This window comes from Dufourea novaeangliae, unplaced genomic scaffold (assembly GCF_001272555.1).
Source record: "Dufourea novaeangliae isolate 0120121106 unplaced genomic scaffold, ASM127255v1 scaffold7, whole genome shotgun sequence".
Taxonomy (NCBI): domain Eukaryota; kingdom Metazoa; phylum Arthropoda; class Insecta; order Hymenoptera; family Halictidae; genus Dufourea; species Dufourea novaeangliae.
In genome coordinates, this window is record NW_015373896.1 from 2,432,668 (window position 1) to 2,451,144 (window position 18,477).

General features: G+C 39.3%; 1 protein-coding gene across 1 annotated transcript; it reads left to right on the forward strand.

Moving 5' to 3' along the window:
• The first annotated feature begins 16,040 nt into the window (after window positions 1-16,040).
• Window positions 16,041-18,246, forward strand: LOC107191710 (one cut domain family member 3-like). The gene is made up of 4 exons (XM_015580812.1): window positions 16,041-16,049; window positions 16,260-16,321; window positions 16,731-17,511; window positions 17,548-18,246. Exons 1-4 carry the CDS (start codon window positions 16,041-16,043, stop codon window positions 18,244-18,246), a joined length of 1,551 nt encoding a protein of 516 aa, XP_015436298.1.
• The last annotated feature ends 231 nt before the right edge of the window (window positions 18,247-18,477 follow it).

The window sequence follows — 18,477 nt, forward strand, 5'->3', positions numbered from 1 at the left end:
AAATATTTATGAATAGAATTTTTAAGAAACAATGTTGTTAATATTAGTATCTAACCTGATAATCTTCTAAAAAACAGATGCAGAAAATATGTTATAATAACATAATTCGAGTCAATTGTTCTATTCATATATTTTACACTTGTACCGTATTTTGTTCAGCGAAAAATACACGAAAATTCATTGGGTGTTAAATGAAAACTTGGATCCACATTCCGACGTTGTCTCCCGCTGTATACTTGAACTTTAGTATTTCCTACACACGCTTTCGAAATGCAGCTGTGTACACGGATTTCTCATTACGCACTTTCGAAAAGTATTCCACTTGCGTAGTTTGCGTAATGCCTCGAACAGAATCTGTTTTTCCTTTATGTTCCAACGCAACAGCCTCGCTCAAACATTTGATCTTCCTACTCTGTTTCCCGGCGGTTGTACGATTTCTATCATATTTAACAGTAAAGACGTACATTCGCTATCGCTATTCTATTCACATTCTCTTACTTTCGAACGAACAGGAAAATATTTGAGTTATTATACAAAATTTTCGGGACATGTTCTGAAGAACGTCCTGAATTCGAATTTCAATCAAGTGAATACACAGCATAAAAAAGTATATATTCAGGCATTTAATAATTCATTAGGAATATCACAAAATGATTAAAATAACATTTACGTTCACCAAAAGGGATACTATCTTTTAATTCAAAATGGCGGCGATCCAATAAATATGAAATATCATCCCAGATAGCACATGACGCCTTCAAGACGGCTTAAAGACGCCTTAGACCTAAAATTAGCCGGCGTCTTTAAGGTGTCATGTGCTATTTGGGACGAAGCAACGCATGTACGTATTTTCTCCGATCATTTGCTACACCAGCAATCAGAGAAAGAAGGATCGTTGACAAAATGTTGTAACAACGAATTCGATCGTCTTCCCGGTCACGGCGGAACGCTTTATGTGCTCGAACAAATCTAAAATCACAGTGCACAACGGCGATCCCGTCTTGGTTGCGTGCAAAACAGCCTATGGGTGTATTTCTAACACGTTTACGGGTGGATTTGCAACAAATTATGTAACGTTAAGAACAGACGAAACGTTCAACCGGCGCCGATATCGCGAATTCGAGACGCGTTAAATCATTTCTAAGCAAGTGGACTCCCCCATTCGGGGTGGGAGGGTGGTTACATATGCATACACTTGTTTTTCCAACGAATCGAAAATAGTCGAAACGGCAGAGCGTTTCTTCCGGCAAACTTATAAACCGGCTGTATCAACAAGTACGAATGTTAATCCTCTGAGCGTCTCGGAACAGGATCCCGCGTTTCGTGTATTTTCGGGCGAATTTTAATGACCCACCGGACGCCCGTTTATTCATCCCTGACGAATGGCGCGCTGAACAGTTTGGCACCGTGTGTACATGTTACTGCGGACACGCCTTTCGACGAAACAAAGGCTGAAGTAAAAATGTCCCGATTTCTACTCCTTTAAGGTGGCTCCCGCAGATTTTGAATTGTAAATTTTGTTGAAAATTTCACAGAATATTCTTAAATGCTTCAACTTTCTTCAATTATTGAAAAAGAAACGTTATAAAAATTTCTTTTTAATGCGAGCCCTGTAAATTTACAGAATCTGCATTAGGTACATGATAATTCTAATAACAGTTATGTACAATGATGTTTCGATCCTCCTGTCGTTAGAATGGGATCGAGGAAGAGCCGAGACATCTACCGGGTCGGAAGCAACAAACCGGAAGAGGTGTCGTCGGTGAATATTCCTTCGCTAATGACCACTTAAGGCTCTCTCGGTTAGAATTACCAGCTCGACACCAACTGGTCGCTCGTTTTATCATCACAGAAATCGCGAAACGACCCTCGGGTTGCCGCCGTCCTGTCGGAAGACAATTACGCTTTCATGTAAACGCGAGTCATTAGGACCCGCGAGGATGCATCCAATCGCCAGCGACCAACGTGCGAATTAAGGCGCATTCCTCTGAAAATTACTCATTTTATCAGTTTAAATTGCTCATTTTACTCCTAATTCCGTCTTTCGTTAAGGATAGAAACACCTTTCTCCTGTTTCTATGTAATTCATCTAGATGAAATACACCATCGTTAATGAGTATTCGTCCATGTATGTGTTAACATTATTTAATTTAAGTAAATGTGCCGAACTTTCTATACGAACTTAATTCCCTTGATATTAAGGGTCATACGACGAGTAAAATTTATTGTTATTCAGAGAAAATGTTCCTAAACAGGACAGTACATCCTAAAGGTCGATTTACAATGTTCTCATATCAGAAGCAGGTTTTACAATTACCGTCTGAACATTTATAGAAAATTTCTCAAATTGGACAATAAATCTTTACTTGTAACTTTGGAAAACAGTTCTGAAATCAGATGTAAAAATGTTTTTATAAATTAGATACGGATTAAAACAAAAAATTTTTAGTAAAAATGGTGGGCTTTCGAAATCCTTCGAATATTGATTTGAATTTTTCAGACCCTGTTTTTCAAAAATTAAACTTCTAGAAAATTGCATTTGGAAAAATGTTTTTTTTTTTTTTTTAAATTTCACAGTGGTATTTCCCCGTAAGTACTCCGCGGGGTCAAGACAGAAAGCGACCTGTAGAAGACATGTAAGCCGAGAATTCCGGGACAATGGCTCGTATTCGGTTTTACAAACGCGACGAACTACCGTATTTACACGTGTATTATACGCAATCAACGGGTTGCACAACATGCCAGCAGAATATCGCCCGCAGAAAACGGGCTACGCATAGAAACTCGAAACCGAGCCAATCGCTCTCGAATTCACTTGTTTCAACTTCCTAGTTAGATCAGGAACTTTTTCGTCCGTGTTCCCTCTAAACTATTCCGTCGATTCGTTTCGAAGTAAAATTTTCAGCCGTCTACATTTAAAACCGACGCAAATTCATTCATCCTGAATTTATTTACAATTTATAGTTCCACTTATCTATAAATGTAGCAACCATATCGTCGATTTGGTTTCGAAATTGCATTTACACCGCTTTCAATCTAAATGGCTTCTTTAATGTATTCTTTCGAAATAATTTCCAAAGGTCATCTCTTAATTAATTCAATGGGAAAGTACCTTTTTATCTTGTATTCGTCATGCAAGAAATTCTTCATCTAGACAATAAACATGTCCATTGTCTGACTGGTACCAACAGATGTCCGCCATTTTGGTCCCGCCAATCAAACACAATTTCAAAACAATTACAACTCACATATGTAATTACGTGAACTCTTCTCCTGTCATTTTACTTTACACCCTCTATACATCAAGGTCTATTCTCCGTCTATTATTTATTTACTCGTGATTCTACGTGACTCGGTTATTTTAACCTGATTCACAGACGAGACCGCGGGAAGCGTGCGCGCTGGCAAACACACGCGACGCGAATTAATCTCACTTTTTTTGTTTTCCTCTCCTGCGAATAACACTTGGACGGGGTCGGACGAACGCGGAAGGAAAGTGAACACGACACTTTTGTGGCGGTGCACCGTTCCGGAGATCTTCTTCTTTCGCGACATTAAACGCACATCCCATCGCGAGTGAGTGCGGTCACGGACACGGGAATGCGTGATAAATAATGCCACTGTCACTGGACACGTCGGAATTCAATAATCTTACACGGGTGAAATTTCCTTTCATTCCTCGTTCACTGTGCACGATGGTTTATTGCACACCAATTTACTACATATATAAGTTACATGTTTATCCGAAAGAATTCGGTGAAAGAAGTGCCAATTGCAAAACGACACGAATCCCATCGTTCCATGCCGTGGATATTTTCTGCAAAAATAGTTGCCCATAGAAAGTACGGATTCCAATTTCACAGGCGTCTCGGCCGAAAAAGGGTGTCTCCGGAGAGTGGAAAGATCTCTATGCAAAATACTTTTTTTTTTTTTTCTTTCCTTTTCTTCGGTTGTACGGCGTTGCGTGGCCATTAAAAATAGGATTAGCTAAAAGTCACTTTCTCCCGTCGTATCCGTTCGATTAGCAAGCTTCTAGCGACGATCAAAGGCCCCCTCCCCTGGTTGTCGATTATAAGCGTGTTCGTAATATACCCGCGAGCATCGAACCACAGATAGGGTAAACGTGCCAATGAATTATTTGAAAAAAATGTAAGAAATTTTCTAACTATTAAAAGTCGAATTTTAAACAATCAATTTTTTTTAATTTGGCACATAAAGATTAGATTTTTTAATATTTGTGTACATCGTTATAACTTGTAGATTTTTATTTGAAAAATTGAACAATTGAAACAAATTGGAAAAATGTGATTAATTAAATTAACACTGGAACTACCCAAAATTCAATGGTGAAAATAACGCCTGGACAATAATCGTGTAGAGTGAAGAACAAACCAGACAATAATCGAGAGGAGTCTGTATTTTGTTTCAGAGGTGAGTTCTATAACAGTGATTGTATATTTCTATTTTTTTTTTTTCATAACTTTCTAATACTTTCTATTTAATTATCCTATCTCATCTTACAGCATTTTATCAATAAAATTAACTAAAAACCATAGAAATTGCTGTGTCTCATTTTCTCCCCTTATTTTGCATAAATATTTAAGACGTATGCATATCTAAAAAATTCGAGCCAATCGAGAAAAAAATAATTGCGTATTCAGGATCAGCAGCAGTAAATTACTCAAAATCGATTTTTAAATCCCTGGCGACAGATTGACTGTTCCCCCGTGTGATCCTTCCAACGATCGTGCAATTTCATAATTCGTTACGTCGGTTCCGATATCTAGAGGCAAAGAGAGAGCACACGTTAACGACGCTCCGTTTAATGTCTCGTAACGATTCTTTCGCGAAAAAAACATTTTGTGTCATATTTCTTTTCTTTTTTTTTTTTCTTCTTCTTCTCTTTCGATCGAAGCCGACGATACTCAATTAGGATGAACGATGATCTCGCAGGTTTATTCGCGAAAACAAGACGAACATCGTGCACCGCCGCTCGAGGCACAGTGAAAGTAACCCGTGACGCCATTATATCCTTCGGAATATAAAATGCGGAGGGGAAGACAGCTGCAACCCTAAATCGAAAGAAAGTCAAAATGATCATGAGCGTAATGACAACTTTCAGTGACGCTTGTACATTTCACGCCTGTGTGCCGCCCGAAATTAATTTGTGGAACATAAGCGAATTTTTTAATAATCGATTGTTTGCATTCCGGTGCCGTTTATGTTTCCAGAAAAAGAATATGAAACTTGACGACAGAAATAGGTTAATAATTTTTTACAGGGAACGACGAGCTGCATCGATCAATGCATCGGAAAATATATGGTTTTGAAGTAAAAAATATCGATATTAAACAGAATTTGACGCCCTTTTAAAATGTGTATTGCACTGGGCGTTAAAGGGTTAATAACCATTGAATGAAGTTTCGCTTAAAAATTGTATTGTAGATTTGGAATTTTTTTCGTATACAAAATTTTAATGTCGAAGAGGTTAGAATGCTAGTTATTTAGATCGTCTGTGACTCACTTGACGAATATTTACACGATCAGTTTCCCGAAATAGACGACGTATTTTCTGTTTATTTATTCATAAGTCGACACACCGAATTTATACAGCGACCTAATAATTATACCCCCGAACAATTTCATTAAGAATAAAATAAAAAATGTTATCTTCTCAAGCTTTCCAATGAAATACTTGAATTTCAACCTTGGTGCACACCGTTCCGGTCGAATTTAACCCAAAAAAGAGTGATTTTCAATTATGCTGTTCGTTACAAGGAATTTTATGAATTAATTTGTCGTCGGTGGTTAACATACATCATAATCTAGCGACTGGTGAGCATATATTTTCGATTCCATATCGACAATTTAACGCCAACCAAGTGAATTCGGCAATAAAAATTGTCAAAGTAAAAAAAACCTCCGTGACTAAAAGGTCATCTTTAATTTGAAGGATAGTGAATCGTTTAAATTAAGAGGATTTAGTTAATAGGTATTACAAAACGCACTGTGTAATAACACTTAAGATAAATTATTCATCGTTAAGACAAATTCCATTAAGCTCTTTTCAAAAATATCTGACCAAAGCCGAGAAAAGATGGCGGACTTTGTAATCACTGATCTATATATCTATATAGTACATAGATCAGTGTATGTAATCCCTTAACGCAAGGAACCTAACCTAAAACGATCATTGTTTCTTCACATTTAGGTTACTTTTTGTTGATTCATTTCTGAAATAACATTATTCGAAATATTATTTAAAAAAAAAAAAAAAATTAATTATTTGAAATTACTATTATTTCGGTAATATTTCGATTTTCAAATAACAGTCTTGCAAGTAAAGCTCCGAAATATATTACTTCGCACAGTTATTTCTTATTTTCATTTCAAATAAAACTTGCCCAGATCTGGTATGGAATCACTAAATGAAGTCACGGGTGATGAAAATATTTTCCACGAACCAGGAATTATTCGTATCACCTCACTTTCACTGAGAATTCGAAGTGCAAACGGGGATATCCCACGGTGTCTTCTTCGCTACACACGAAGAAGATCCGCGCAGGGTCAACGGTACTTTTATTGGTGGCGAGAAACTCGCGTCATTATTCCACCGCGATGCTTTTCTCTACCAGGTGCGTCGGTATGCAACCTGAGGGTCAATGATACGCCTCCAATAATTTTACGGTGAAAAACTGGTCGTGATCCGACGTGATCGCGAATGATTGATCTCTCCCCAAGTGTACCATGATGATCCTACATAGAAAGGTCGGTTAGAGTTGTTCTAGTCTTCTCTGTTACCATTTCACTGACGCACTCGGGCATATTCACGACGATATCTTTTCTCCGTGGGGGATCAAGCGTCGTAATTATTGTGACGGGTAAATTAAATTTTATTATTAAAAAAAAATGCAATACAGGGTGTAACAAAACTGCTGTAAATACCTGAAATTGATTACTCCTCAGATAACACGCGAGGCCTAAAATGGACGTCTTCGAGGCGTCATGTACTTCGTGAGGTGATTTGGAACAAGGGTTTCCTTAGCAAAAATGTTATATCCGAGGCTCCGTTAAGGCTCTATACGGGACATAGTTTGCGAAAAAATATTTGACACGTATTTTTTTATATCGGCCATCGTCCATATTGAAGGGGTGAAAACAGCCCCCAAAGTTGGAGGTTTAAAACATATTTTCTGGAATATCTCGAGAACTAGAGGGTATAGATAAATATTTTCGTTTGTAAATTGTGTGCTTTTTAATGGAGAATGTAATCATCTAAACGTTTTTTATTTAATTTATTTGTTTTAATAATATATTAAAAAAACGAAAGTAACTAAAAATAATTTACTATTTTCTTCGAGATTCTGAAAGGTCGTAAATTTTCCAAAATTTTAAATATTAATTCGAATTAAAAAATGACCAATTCACGAAGAAATTGGTTAAAAAGTGAGATTAAGAGGATGACGCATAAGTGTCCAAATGGACTCTCCACCGTTTGTATTACCATAAAAAACCGTCTGCCTTCTCGGAGTTAATGAAAACTTCGATTATCGATTTTTATAGTACACTAGACGGTCGGCGATCATTTTAAAGTCAAATATCAGTAATTTTTCAGACAAACTTTAGAAAATCCGTTTCTTTGTGTCATGTTTCGTGTTAAACTGTATAAGAATTAGTTTCGTGCCCAGAGTCTTTAGAAAGTTTCGATGAAATGTGATCGAATTCGTAAAATTAATACTCTTATCTATTCAACGCCTTGTACACAATGTCCAAACGATATTTTATACCGAAAATACATCTACTTTTATTTATTCCGCGAGAAACCTAGTGGAATAAAGATACAAGAAGTCTCGACGTCCGACAAATTGAATTACAATTTCTTACAATCAAGCATCAGGTTCTTACTGATCCCGCCAAATCCGCAATCTTTAATTCTTGAAACTTCTACGAAATTTGCATATAATGTGTTCTCGAGTATTCACACTGACAGACCACGAAAAACACGTGAAAACTATATTTTCTCCATTGTCAAAGGTGAAAACCGCACGACTAATTTACGCAACATTCCAGAGCAATCATAATAATGACGTCAATAAAAACGAACCTCCATGACCGTGAAAACCACGTATTTTCTAACACACAGGAAAAGATTGTGAAAGACCAGAACCGTATTTGAAACAGACCTGGCCACTTCTGAAGTGATATTATTTGAAATATCATTTCAAATAACATGTTATTTTATTTTCTAATTATTTGAGATAATTGTGAAATTGTTCTTCGAAATTACATCCGGCGATTAGGCCTGAGTTTGGTTTGAATAATTATTTTCTTTCGCGAAAATATTAGATGGACCCAAGTAAAATTCTCTCACGGATTAGCTTTTTGAAAAATGCATTCTGTTCGAAGCAAATACCAGTAAAGATTTCTTAAAATAAAATCTCTTTGTTTATTTCGAGGATTACTTATTTTGCCAAATTTGAAATATAAAAATAACAGAATAATTCATTTTTTGAAATTCCTATTATTTCAAACGAATCGATAATATTTTTATTTTCGATGTGTTGAAATAAATTATTTCAAATAACTATTCCTTATTTTCATTTCAAATAAAATTTGCCCATGTCTGAGGAGAAAGAACCGAGAACGCTGGCTGATCGATTCAGTAGGTCATCGAGCGAACGCGCATCGGGCGGCATAGGTTCATAAATAACCTAATGATTCCTACTAATTGGTGAACGATATTCGCGCATCAATCTAGCAAAGTGCGTCCCGTCGATCTCTAACAGACTGTTATCGCGCAGTTTCCATTTGTTTTGCATAAATTACAATAATTATCAAGGGGTCCCAGGTTAGAAATTCTGAAGTCTGGTACAGAACGCGACAATACCGACCGAGGATGTTAATTAATTAAATTTCCTTCTATCGGTAGCCTTAATGAACAAATAATCGGGCACGGAAGCCTGAAAACCTACCGGACCGTTTGTAAATCAAATCGAAATTCAGCCGCGACACCGATTCCTCGTAACCGTCCGACAATTTCTCCGTCTAAGCCGAGGGCTCTTTCTCTTTTCTCTATCGGGGCACCTCGTAGTCGTCGTCTCCTCTATTTGGGTACCGCCGAAACCGTAGTTTCACCATGAACCACTGCAAGGTTTCCGTGGTGAGCAAGCAAATTTCGCGAGTAAGGTCGATTTGGAATCATTAGTATTTTATACGGAGCACAATCGTATATATAGTACCATTCCTTGTTACCAATTCCCCCGTTCGTGGCGGGACACTTGCGTTGCATCCCCAGATCAGAGATGGGGAAATTCGTTTATCTGGGCAAAGAGTTTTCGAATTAGAGCTGTAAGTATTCGGATATTCGAACTATTCGAATAATTCGAATGATTTCGAAGCGATTCGAAATTCCGCAACGAATTGAGTTCCTTCGGAATTCGTGAAAACTGGGTATCAAATAGGCATCGCTACACTGCTTTAGACGTTCACATTCCCAACGACACACGTGCGTCAAAATCGTGTGTCCAGATATTTTCGTCGTTGGTCCACGTGTGTCCCCCGGCCGCAGGGGAACAGGGATTTCACGGGTTGCCCAATTGGATCGCCCAGGGGCGTGCATACATATACATACATATAGGGTATGTGTCCCAATTACGAAAGCTTTAAGCCACTTTGCGCAATCATATGTTAATTAACAAATACGTGTTAAGTACATTAAAACCTAATCAAACCATAAAATTATGGACGATAATGATATTGTATTATTTATTTGTTTGTTAGATATAGGGGATTATATCTCTGGTAGACGGATAAGAGATTATAAGTCAGAATTATTAATTATTAGTTTTGCAAGGAAGTTTATTCTGACTTATAATAATAACAATATTTATTTATAAAATATATTATGAATATTTTTTTTTTGGTGGGGCTCACATGTACTTTTTTACCTGTCAGTCAAGGACAGGTGACCACGTTGTGTACATTGCAAAGCTGAAAATATAAGCTAATAAAACATGATTATTCAAATATTTTTATTTCCCTTATCATGCATTTTTACCATACGTGACAAGCGTCCACTTTTCAAATAATTTCATTTCTAATGTTTCACGACACATATGAAACTATGGTTGTCGATCAACTATCCAAGAAACTGTTTGTCAAAACAGATTTCTCGTCCTGTTAGTTCCGATTAATCGGTCGTTGTGCCGTAATTACGAGGCAAATGGAAGCTTGTCGAGTCGGTTCTGATCGGCCGAACACTCCCCCGAATCGACCCGTCCCGGCTGATAAGGCTGAGTGGAAGCTACACGACAAACGCGACGCCTTTTCCATTTTCGCGATGGCGGATCCCTTTCGACGCTTTCCCGTGGAATTGTACATTACACGCGAATCGAAGATCTACTAGGCTAGGCGACGATTGCATAAAATGTTGTCGACCGTGCTTGCCAGTGAAAGCAAGCCACTTGCACTTCGTGATGACTGTTTCGTTGAATACCAGCATTCGCGGACGAAATACACGATAGACATTATCGGGCGATTTGAATGCCGGATTGTACGCGTGGCTCGTCCTTTCAACGAGGGTACATTTAAATTTACTTTTATATCACAATATTTTATATGGTAGAAATGTTATTTGTAATTTTCTTTCGGCTTTGTTTCACCGTTTTAATTAATTAATTTCGTCGACGGTATAGTTTCATTCTCGATCCTTGAGAAATTCCCATTTTTGCTCCTCAACTGATGCAGGCTGGAATGAATGAACAATGAATGTTCCTGTGAAAACGAGTATTCGTGTTTTTACCGAGACATTACGATTGTTTCTGTACCTAACTCATAAAGTATCGCGAGAGATCGTACCTTGACACTTAAACGACAGACAGAATTAGAACTGAATTAACACTATCACCACCTGAACTACCCCACGCTGAATTACCACCTTACCATTCAAGGGTTAATTATTCAACACTACATTGTAAAAAATTAGCCTTACTAGTGCAAGCACGTGAATTTAGCACATTTAGATAAATGCTGTACTGCAGGATAATGGAATTGGTAAATTGTATTAATTAAACTGTGATGCAGTTTAGAATCAAGCAGTAATAGCTTTCCCTCTTCCAGTAAGTAATTAAATTTTCTGAAGGAACAATCGAAAACGATCGTAATGCAAGACCAACTATTTAACGATCACCTCACTGGCGATTAACAGTACAATTAGCTTTGCCAAACATCGACCACATCTCGGAAACGAAAATCAGTTACGAAACAGCCCGATATTATCCACAAACGGTCCATCGGCGAATACACGTCAAGCAATCAACCATCGTAATCCCCCCCGAGTCTCCCGGAATTACATAAACCAATCTATAATTACCCGAAAAAGGAAAGCGATCGAACGCGTCCGAGATGTCGAGCAACGATCCCGACTTCATCACGAAAGCGGTTCTAGCGGTGATTAAGGATAGAAACAGGAATCGAAAAAAATTATGGAAACTCTTTAATAGGTATCCATTTAAAACATATATCCTGTAACTTTAAGAAAAAAAAAAAAAAAAAAAAGAAAAACGTTCTCATATTATAAGTTCCTATAAGAATAGATAAATAAACGTTCTTGAAAATGATAATTTTACTTTGAACAGAACTATATATTTTAAACATGGCAAGGTCAATGTCCCTATCGCAGAAAGTGATTATTACTGTATATTTATGCAACAATCGACAAAAGAACTTGTTAGATATCAAATTTGAACCTCCCTTTATAATTAAATTTATGTTAAAGTATTTTTATTTCGATCCCTGGATAGAAACGATCGTGCAAGTGCGTTACGTAAAGAAACACAGAAGAAGAACAGGTGGAATGACAGTGAAGAAAAAAAAGCGTTCCTAACACCAGAAATGCCCCCTTTTACCGTCATCGTCTCGCCGAGGATCCCCACCAGAGAGACGTTCAGGATGTAGACAAGGCACGCTGGGACCCCCATATACCGTCCGTTCCATGGTACCCCTCCTCGAAATGTCTGTGCTTAGGGCAACTAGCAGCTTAGGCGGACGAGCACTCCGCTATAAAAGGCCCCGTAGACACCAGGTATTCGTCAGAGGAGTGACGAACCGTGACACACGCGATAAAAAATACCGAAATCGTAACAACAACAAGAATACGAAAAAGCGGCGGGCCGCTGCCGTTTTTTGAATTTCTTTTCTGGGTCCTATCCGCCCCGTGTAACGCGACACAAGCACGCCCTCTACACGCAAGAAGATGATCCGGTCCAGCCTGGTTAGTGCACACGAGCGTTTAACGAATCTTCGCCACGTGGGGCCCTGTAGTACATTATAGTGAAACTGTGAAATTGTGACTACGCGTTCGGAGACAAAAGAAAAACCAGTGAACAGAAAACCGACGACCAGTGGGAAATACGAGGCGATTTGTATTGTGCGGGTAAAAAAAGAGGATTCGCACACTCGCGGCTCTTTTTGTAGTAAATACGGTTTGAATTTCGATAAATCGACGCAGAACCGGTGGAAAAAGGTTAGATGGGTGGGTAGAGATTTTTGTGAAGATTCGAAAATTTTTTGGGGAAATGTGGGTGTGCGTTGACGAGTTGTAACCAATGTTTCACCGGTTATTGTGTTGTTAACGTCTGTCATCGGTGGTTCGTGGATTTTAACGGTTTTTATGTCATGTATAAATTAATAATTCCTTCTCGAGGATGGAGTTTTTTTACTTTTTTTTTTAAATTAATCACCTCGGACCCTGTGCACATTGGAATTTATAGTAATTATTATAGTGTTTGTTCTGAAATTATTTTACGTTTTTTTTTTAATCCATTTGTACCTTAGAATGTATATGGTATATTTTCTAGAAATAAAATCTGGAAAGAAAAATGGAAAATAGCTTCAGAAGAAACGTTAAAATTATTGTATATTGTAATGTTCACTGGGTCTGATGAGGTTAAGTAAATTCTTTGATGGTGCAGTATTTCTTTTTTAAATTTTGGATTGTCGTAGAGCAGTCTCTGAAAATTGGAACCCGTGTAAACATTCGTGATTTGGTTAATAATGTGATTTTTACGAATTGTAATTGGGTACTTGCGTGTGATCTATTGTGCTGTAGATTCGTAACAATTAGTTTTTGAACGTCATAGTGGAAGCAGTGTAACTTCGCCACGATGACAGACGTAGCTTTTATGATTCCTTTGAATTTGAATTCTTGTCGATTTGGCGCCACTGGTCCGAGGTTCTCCGGAAATCTTAGTATCTATATCTACGTACACTGCTGCTCTTAAGTATATTGGCATTGCATTTCTTTCTTGTTTATCCGAAAATTGTTTCTTAAAACAATGTATAGTACATATCCTCCATTATTACTGATAAACAGTTTTTATTTACTGCAAGTAAAAATGGAAGGAAAACACGGTTCGATCCAATATAATTATATTTATATTACTAAAATATTCTTCCATTAGTCATTCTAATCTTTCATCAATTGTAGTAAAAATATTTGTTAATTATAACAGAACTGTCTGTTCATATTCGCTAAACTTAAATTTAATTAACGAAATATTAGGTTGAATTATAAGTAACTTCTGCTATACTTTTTCAAATTTACGTCGATTCAAGGCATTTTAACAATTCATATCAATCTACAAAACGTTGATCATTACCTCTAAAAACTTAATTATTGATATTCAGTTTAACTGTATTCTATGACCATTGCTATTAAATTATTATTTAGTAATTATTTTAGTGTCCATGACAGAAGTTATTTCCAACTCTATAAATGCATAAAATCTGCATACCCCATTGTATTCCATCGGTTCAAAGAATATCCAAGCGACATTGAAGCTAGCGCGTCACGCTTTTCCTTCCACATTTTCGGATTAATGTGTCCCCCGTGCCGGCTGCTTTCTATCAATTCCCCTGATCCTAACCTGAAAATGCCCGATCGTCGAGCGTGTAAAACGGGGATCAGACATACAGGGTGGGCCGGAAATCGTAGTACAACCGGGCAGGAGGTGATTCTTCATTAGGCATCATCTGCTATCTGGGTGAATACTCATTTTTAATTTTTTTGTACTACTAATACAAGCAAATTGTATTAAATCGTTTACAAGTTGAACAAACTTTAAAGTCGATTTTCTCGAAAACGGAGCCCCGGATGAGAAAATATTATAACAAAATATTTTCTTCTTTTTTACCGTAGAATCACCCGCTGCCCGTTTGTACTACGATTTCCACCCTGTATATCCGATACTATCTACAATAGTCCCGTGGTATCGGGTCTGTTTTTTCCTTTCGACGCTTGGTCCTTGATCTTGACACCCGGAAAACCGGTAGCAAACCACACGCAAAAGCGGAACATCGCGAAACAGAGGGGGAAACCGGTCCGCTGGACGGGTGAAATATGCGGAAACGGGAACAGGGGGCAGGAAACGAAATTGGGAAGAACGCCGCTTTCGCGCATGCGTTAATGAGCAACGGGGTCCTCGCGCCTCCGGTTTCGGTATTTCCGTGGTCGCTGCGTGAAAGAAAAGAGGAATTACTACCTCTCGACCCAATTCACGGAGAAGAACCACGTTTTACGCCCGGACACTTTCATTTTTTTGAGAGGCTAGCTCGTAAAACCGACGGAAACGCGCGCCAGACATGGATTCTGGCGGGCGGAAAGAAACGGGCACGACTGGTTTCTCGGACAGAGATGGGCAAATACATTATTCATGGTGAAAGAACTTTCGTAAGGGGGTATTCCATGCAGCCACGATGCAAAGGTGTTGTCATTGTTGTACTGATATCAGACAGCACACGACGCCTTGAAGACGCCCTTTTTACGGCTACTTTAGGTTCAAGGCGCCTTTAAGCCGTCTTTAAGACGTCATGTGCTATTTGAGATTCTACTTGAATTTTTGCACATTCCTCGATTTACACGATATATCGACGAGTCAAAAATTATTTTAATCGATTTTTGGGGACCAAATCGTAATTCTTTATCTTGCAGATAATTCCTCTTCGGTTCCTGTATTTATCTAAATTCATAAATTCGTTTTTCTATACTTTCAGTATATTCTTCGAGTTAATAGTAAATTATCTCGCGAAGATATAAATATATATCCCCGGTATGGTAATCAAAAATAGAGATGGAGAGAAGCTAATTACCAGTGTCTATGTTAATATAAGAAACGTATGAATACTTTTGTCCTCCCCCCCTCCCCCCGTTGTAGATAAAGAGTTTCGAACAATGAATAAAAGATGAGAATCTATTTGCCCATTTTTCACTGAATAAACATGGGAATCGCGATTATAAGATGAACCTATTACTTCGTTTCGAACGAGCACGTAGGTACTTTAACACCTGTCTATAAATACTATTCGCTTTCTCTATAAACTCTGTCACAGACCATTCGACCAAACAGTTTCTGTCTGTTTTTTTTTTTTTTCATTTTCTACTCTTTTCTACGATTATATTCTATTGATCATCAGTTCTAAAGAACGAGACTTGTTAAAAAATCGAGACGTTCAACAAAAGGTTTATAGATTCTCGCGAATTACAGACAAAGGACTGGCGCGAGGTATAGTTCATTTGTTCGCCAAGTTCGCTCCTAGCGGAAAGTCAGATAACGGGGCGAAGGCCGAGTTACGGACACTACTGATCGAAATCAGAATTTAATTATTAGTATAATGCTCGTGTATGAAGCGGTACTTTAGGTAGAATACAAGAGATCGTATCGTTGCTCGCGGAATTCCTAGCGAGTACACTGTGTTACCAGGTAATTACGGAGCCCCGCAACAGTAGTCACCCTACATGACCAGCGTGCCATGATCGTCTCATTTGCATTTCTGGCTAGTCGATTCGACGTGTTTTCGCTTCCGGCAGCTACCGTCAAACTAATTCCTTTATAGGGTCATTCCACCGCGAAATCGGACACTTTATGGAGTAACATTTCGGATTTTGTTGACACTGTTTTGTTGTCGATTTTGCAGCTGTTTGAAATATAGTGAAAACTTTTTTTTCAATAAATCATAACTGTTGAATTAACAAACTGATCAAAATGAGCTCTGTGAGTGGCTTTCAGTGGAGACAGGAATATTTAAAAACTTATTTCAGTTAAAAAAAATAGTTTTTAACCACTTATTTTGAATTTGTTTCAAGAAATGCAATTTTGTAATAGTGGGGCAGTATTTAAAAATTAGAAAAAAGTTGAGGATATCATTGATAAGATAGGTGATACTGTGATTCGTAACATACATTCTTTGGCTTCATTTTACAGCTAATATTGGGCTGCTTCCTTTTCGTCTCCGCTCTCGGAGATCCAATCAGGACGAAAAAAGAGTAAGTGAACTAAATGAAATACAGTAGAACTTCGATTATCCGTCAGTCTGTATGAACCTTTCATTTTTGTTGTAACAATACATCGTCTCAAATCTTTTACAACTTTCATTACGATATGAAAGTACAGAAATTAGTTAACTTACAAATTTGTAAATTTTATCGTCGGTTAAAAAGGACTCCCCAATGAATGAGTTCTCATCACATCGTAAGTAGTACTGTAGACAGTATACCCAAGCCAGCAAATCAGTTCATCAGATTGTACTCTGATTGCTAATACAATAATAAAAAGTTATCCATTATCATGGTCCTGTATACTAACGGAAAGTTGAAGTTCTACTGTCTACTCAAGCGAAAAGATTCTAAAAGAAATATTATAAATAACAATTAAAAATTCTAGAGCTCCATTAAGCCCACCACCACAGAATCAATACGGTCCACCATCGAGCTCTTATGGAGTACCGAGCATAGGAAACTCTTATAGTGCACCGTCCGACTCTTACGGTGCACCTCCAGCTCCGCCATCTTCTTCCTACGGAGCTCCAGCGGCGCCCTCTAGCTCTTATGGCGCCCCATCAGCACCCTCTAGCTCTTATGGCGCCCCATCAGCGCCCTCTAGCTCTTACGGTGCCCCATTAGCGCCCTCTAGCTCCTACGGTGCTCCGTCCTCTTCCCACGGTGCACCGTCATCTTCCTACGGTGCTCCATCAGCACCATCCTCCTCGTACGGAGCCCCATCGTCGAGCTACGGTGCACCATCTGGTCACGGTCCCATCGGTGGCGGCGATTCAGGTTACAGCAGCGGAGGATCGTTCGGAGGTGATCACGGTGGACACGGAGGTGGTGGTGATCTCGGCTCCTTTATAGGCGGTGGAGGTGATCACGGCTCTTTTGGAGGTGATCACGGCTCCTTTGGAGGCGATCACGGCTCTTTTGGAGGCAGTGGCGGTGGTCACGGCTCCTTTGGAGGTAGTGGAGGTGGTCACGGATCCTTTGGAGGCGACTCTGGACCCTTCGGTGGCGACCATCACGGAGGAGGTGGAGGAAAAGGAGTGTCATCCTCATATGGTCCCCCGTCGCAATCATACGGACCACCAGCTCAATCTTACGGACCACCAACCCAGTCCTACGGACCACCTCAACCTCAAGGAAAATGGGAGAAGAAGCTAACCTGGAAGCCCGAATGGAAGCAGGTTTGGAAGACCGAGCAGAAGCTGACTTGGAAGCAGGAATGGAAGAAGGTTCAAGTCCCTGTTTGGAAGGAGGTCCAGGTCCCGGCCTGGAAGGAGGTTAAAGTCCCAGCCTGGAAGAAGGTCCAGAAGCCAATCTGGAAGGAGATCCAAGTGCCAGCGTGGAAGGAGGTTCAGGTCCCAGCCTGGAAGAAGGTCTGGAAGCCAGTGTGGAAAGAGATCCAAGTCCCTATCTGGAAGGAAGTCCAGGTTCCAGATTGGAAAAAGATCTGGGTGCCTGAATGGGTCAAGGTTGGTATCCCAGGAGAACAGTACGTGGGTAAAGATCAGAACGGCTGGCAGTACACCAGTCACGATCTCTGGAAGAAGAAGCTGATCTGGAAGCCGGTCTGGAAGAAGATCTGGCGAACGGAGAAGAAACAGGTCTGGGTGAACGACAAGAAGCTCGAGTGGAAGGAGGAGTGGAAGCAGATCTGGAAGACCGAGAAGAAACAGGTCTGGGTGGCGGACAAGAAACTGGTATGGAAGGAGGAATCGGTACAGGTCTGGGTGCCCGAGAAGAAACAGATATGGGTCACGCAGAAGAAACAGGTGTGGAAGGACGAGTGGAAGAGCAAATGGGTGCCTGTTTGGAAGGACGTGCAGGTGCCAGCTTGGAAGAAGATCTGGAAACCCGTCTGGGAGAAAGTCTGGGTACAGGCGGAGCCCCATCACGACGAGCATCACGGTTACAAGTAGTGCTAATTCCTGTCGTCGAGAGATCTTTTCGTTCGATCTTCAACGACTACAACCACTACCCACGTCGCATCGTTGTTAAATTTCCGCGGTAGGTGTGTGTCTGTGTGTAATCGTGAGACCCCAGGGGATCACAAAAGGTCCGCGAGAGCTGACTTCAGAGAGAATAAAATTCGTGTCGTGTCCGCGGTAATTGGGACTGGAAAGCTTTGACTATGACGATTACAGTAATGG

Excerpts from the sequence above, each read along its gene's own strand:
- LOC107191710 (XM_015580812.1), top strand. Across the intron at positions 16,322-16,730 it reads CCAATCAGGACGAAAAAAGA|CCCACCACCACAGAATCAAT; the intron begins GTAAGTGAACTA and ends AGCTCCATTAAG. Across the intron at positions 17,512-17,547 it reads GGAAGCCCGAATGGAAGCAG|GAATGGAAGAAGGTTCAAGT; the intron begins GTTTGGAAGACC and ends ACTTGGAAGCAG.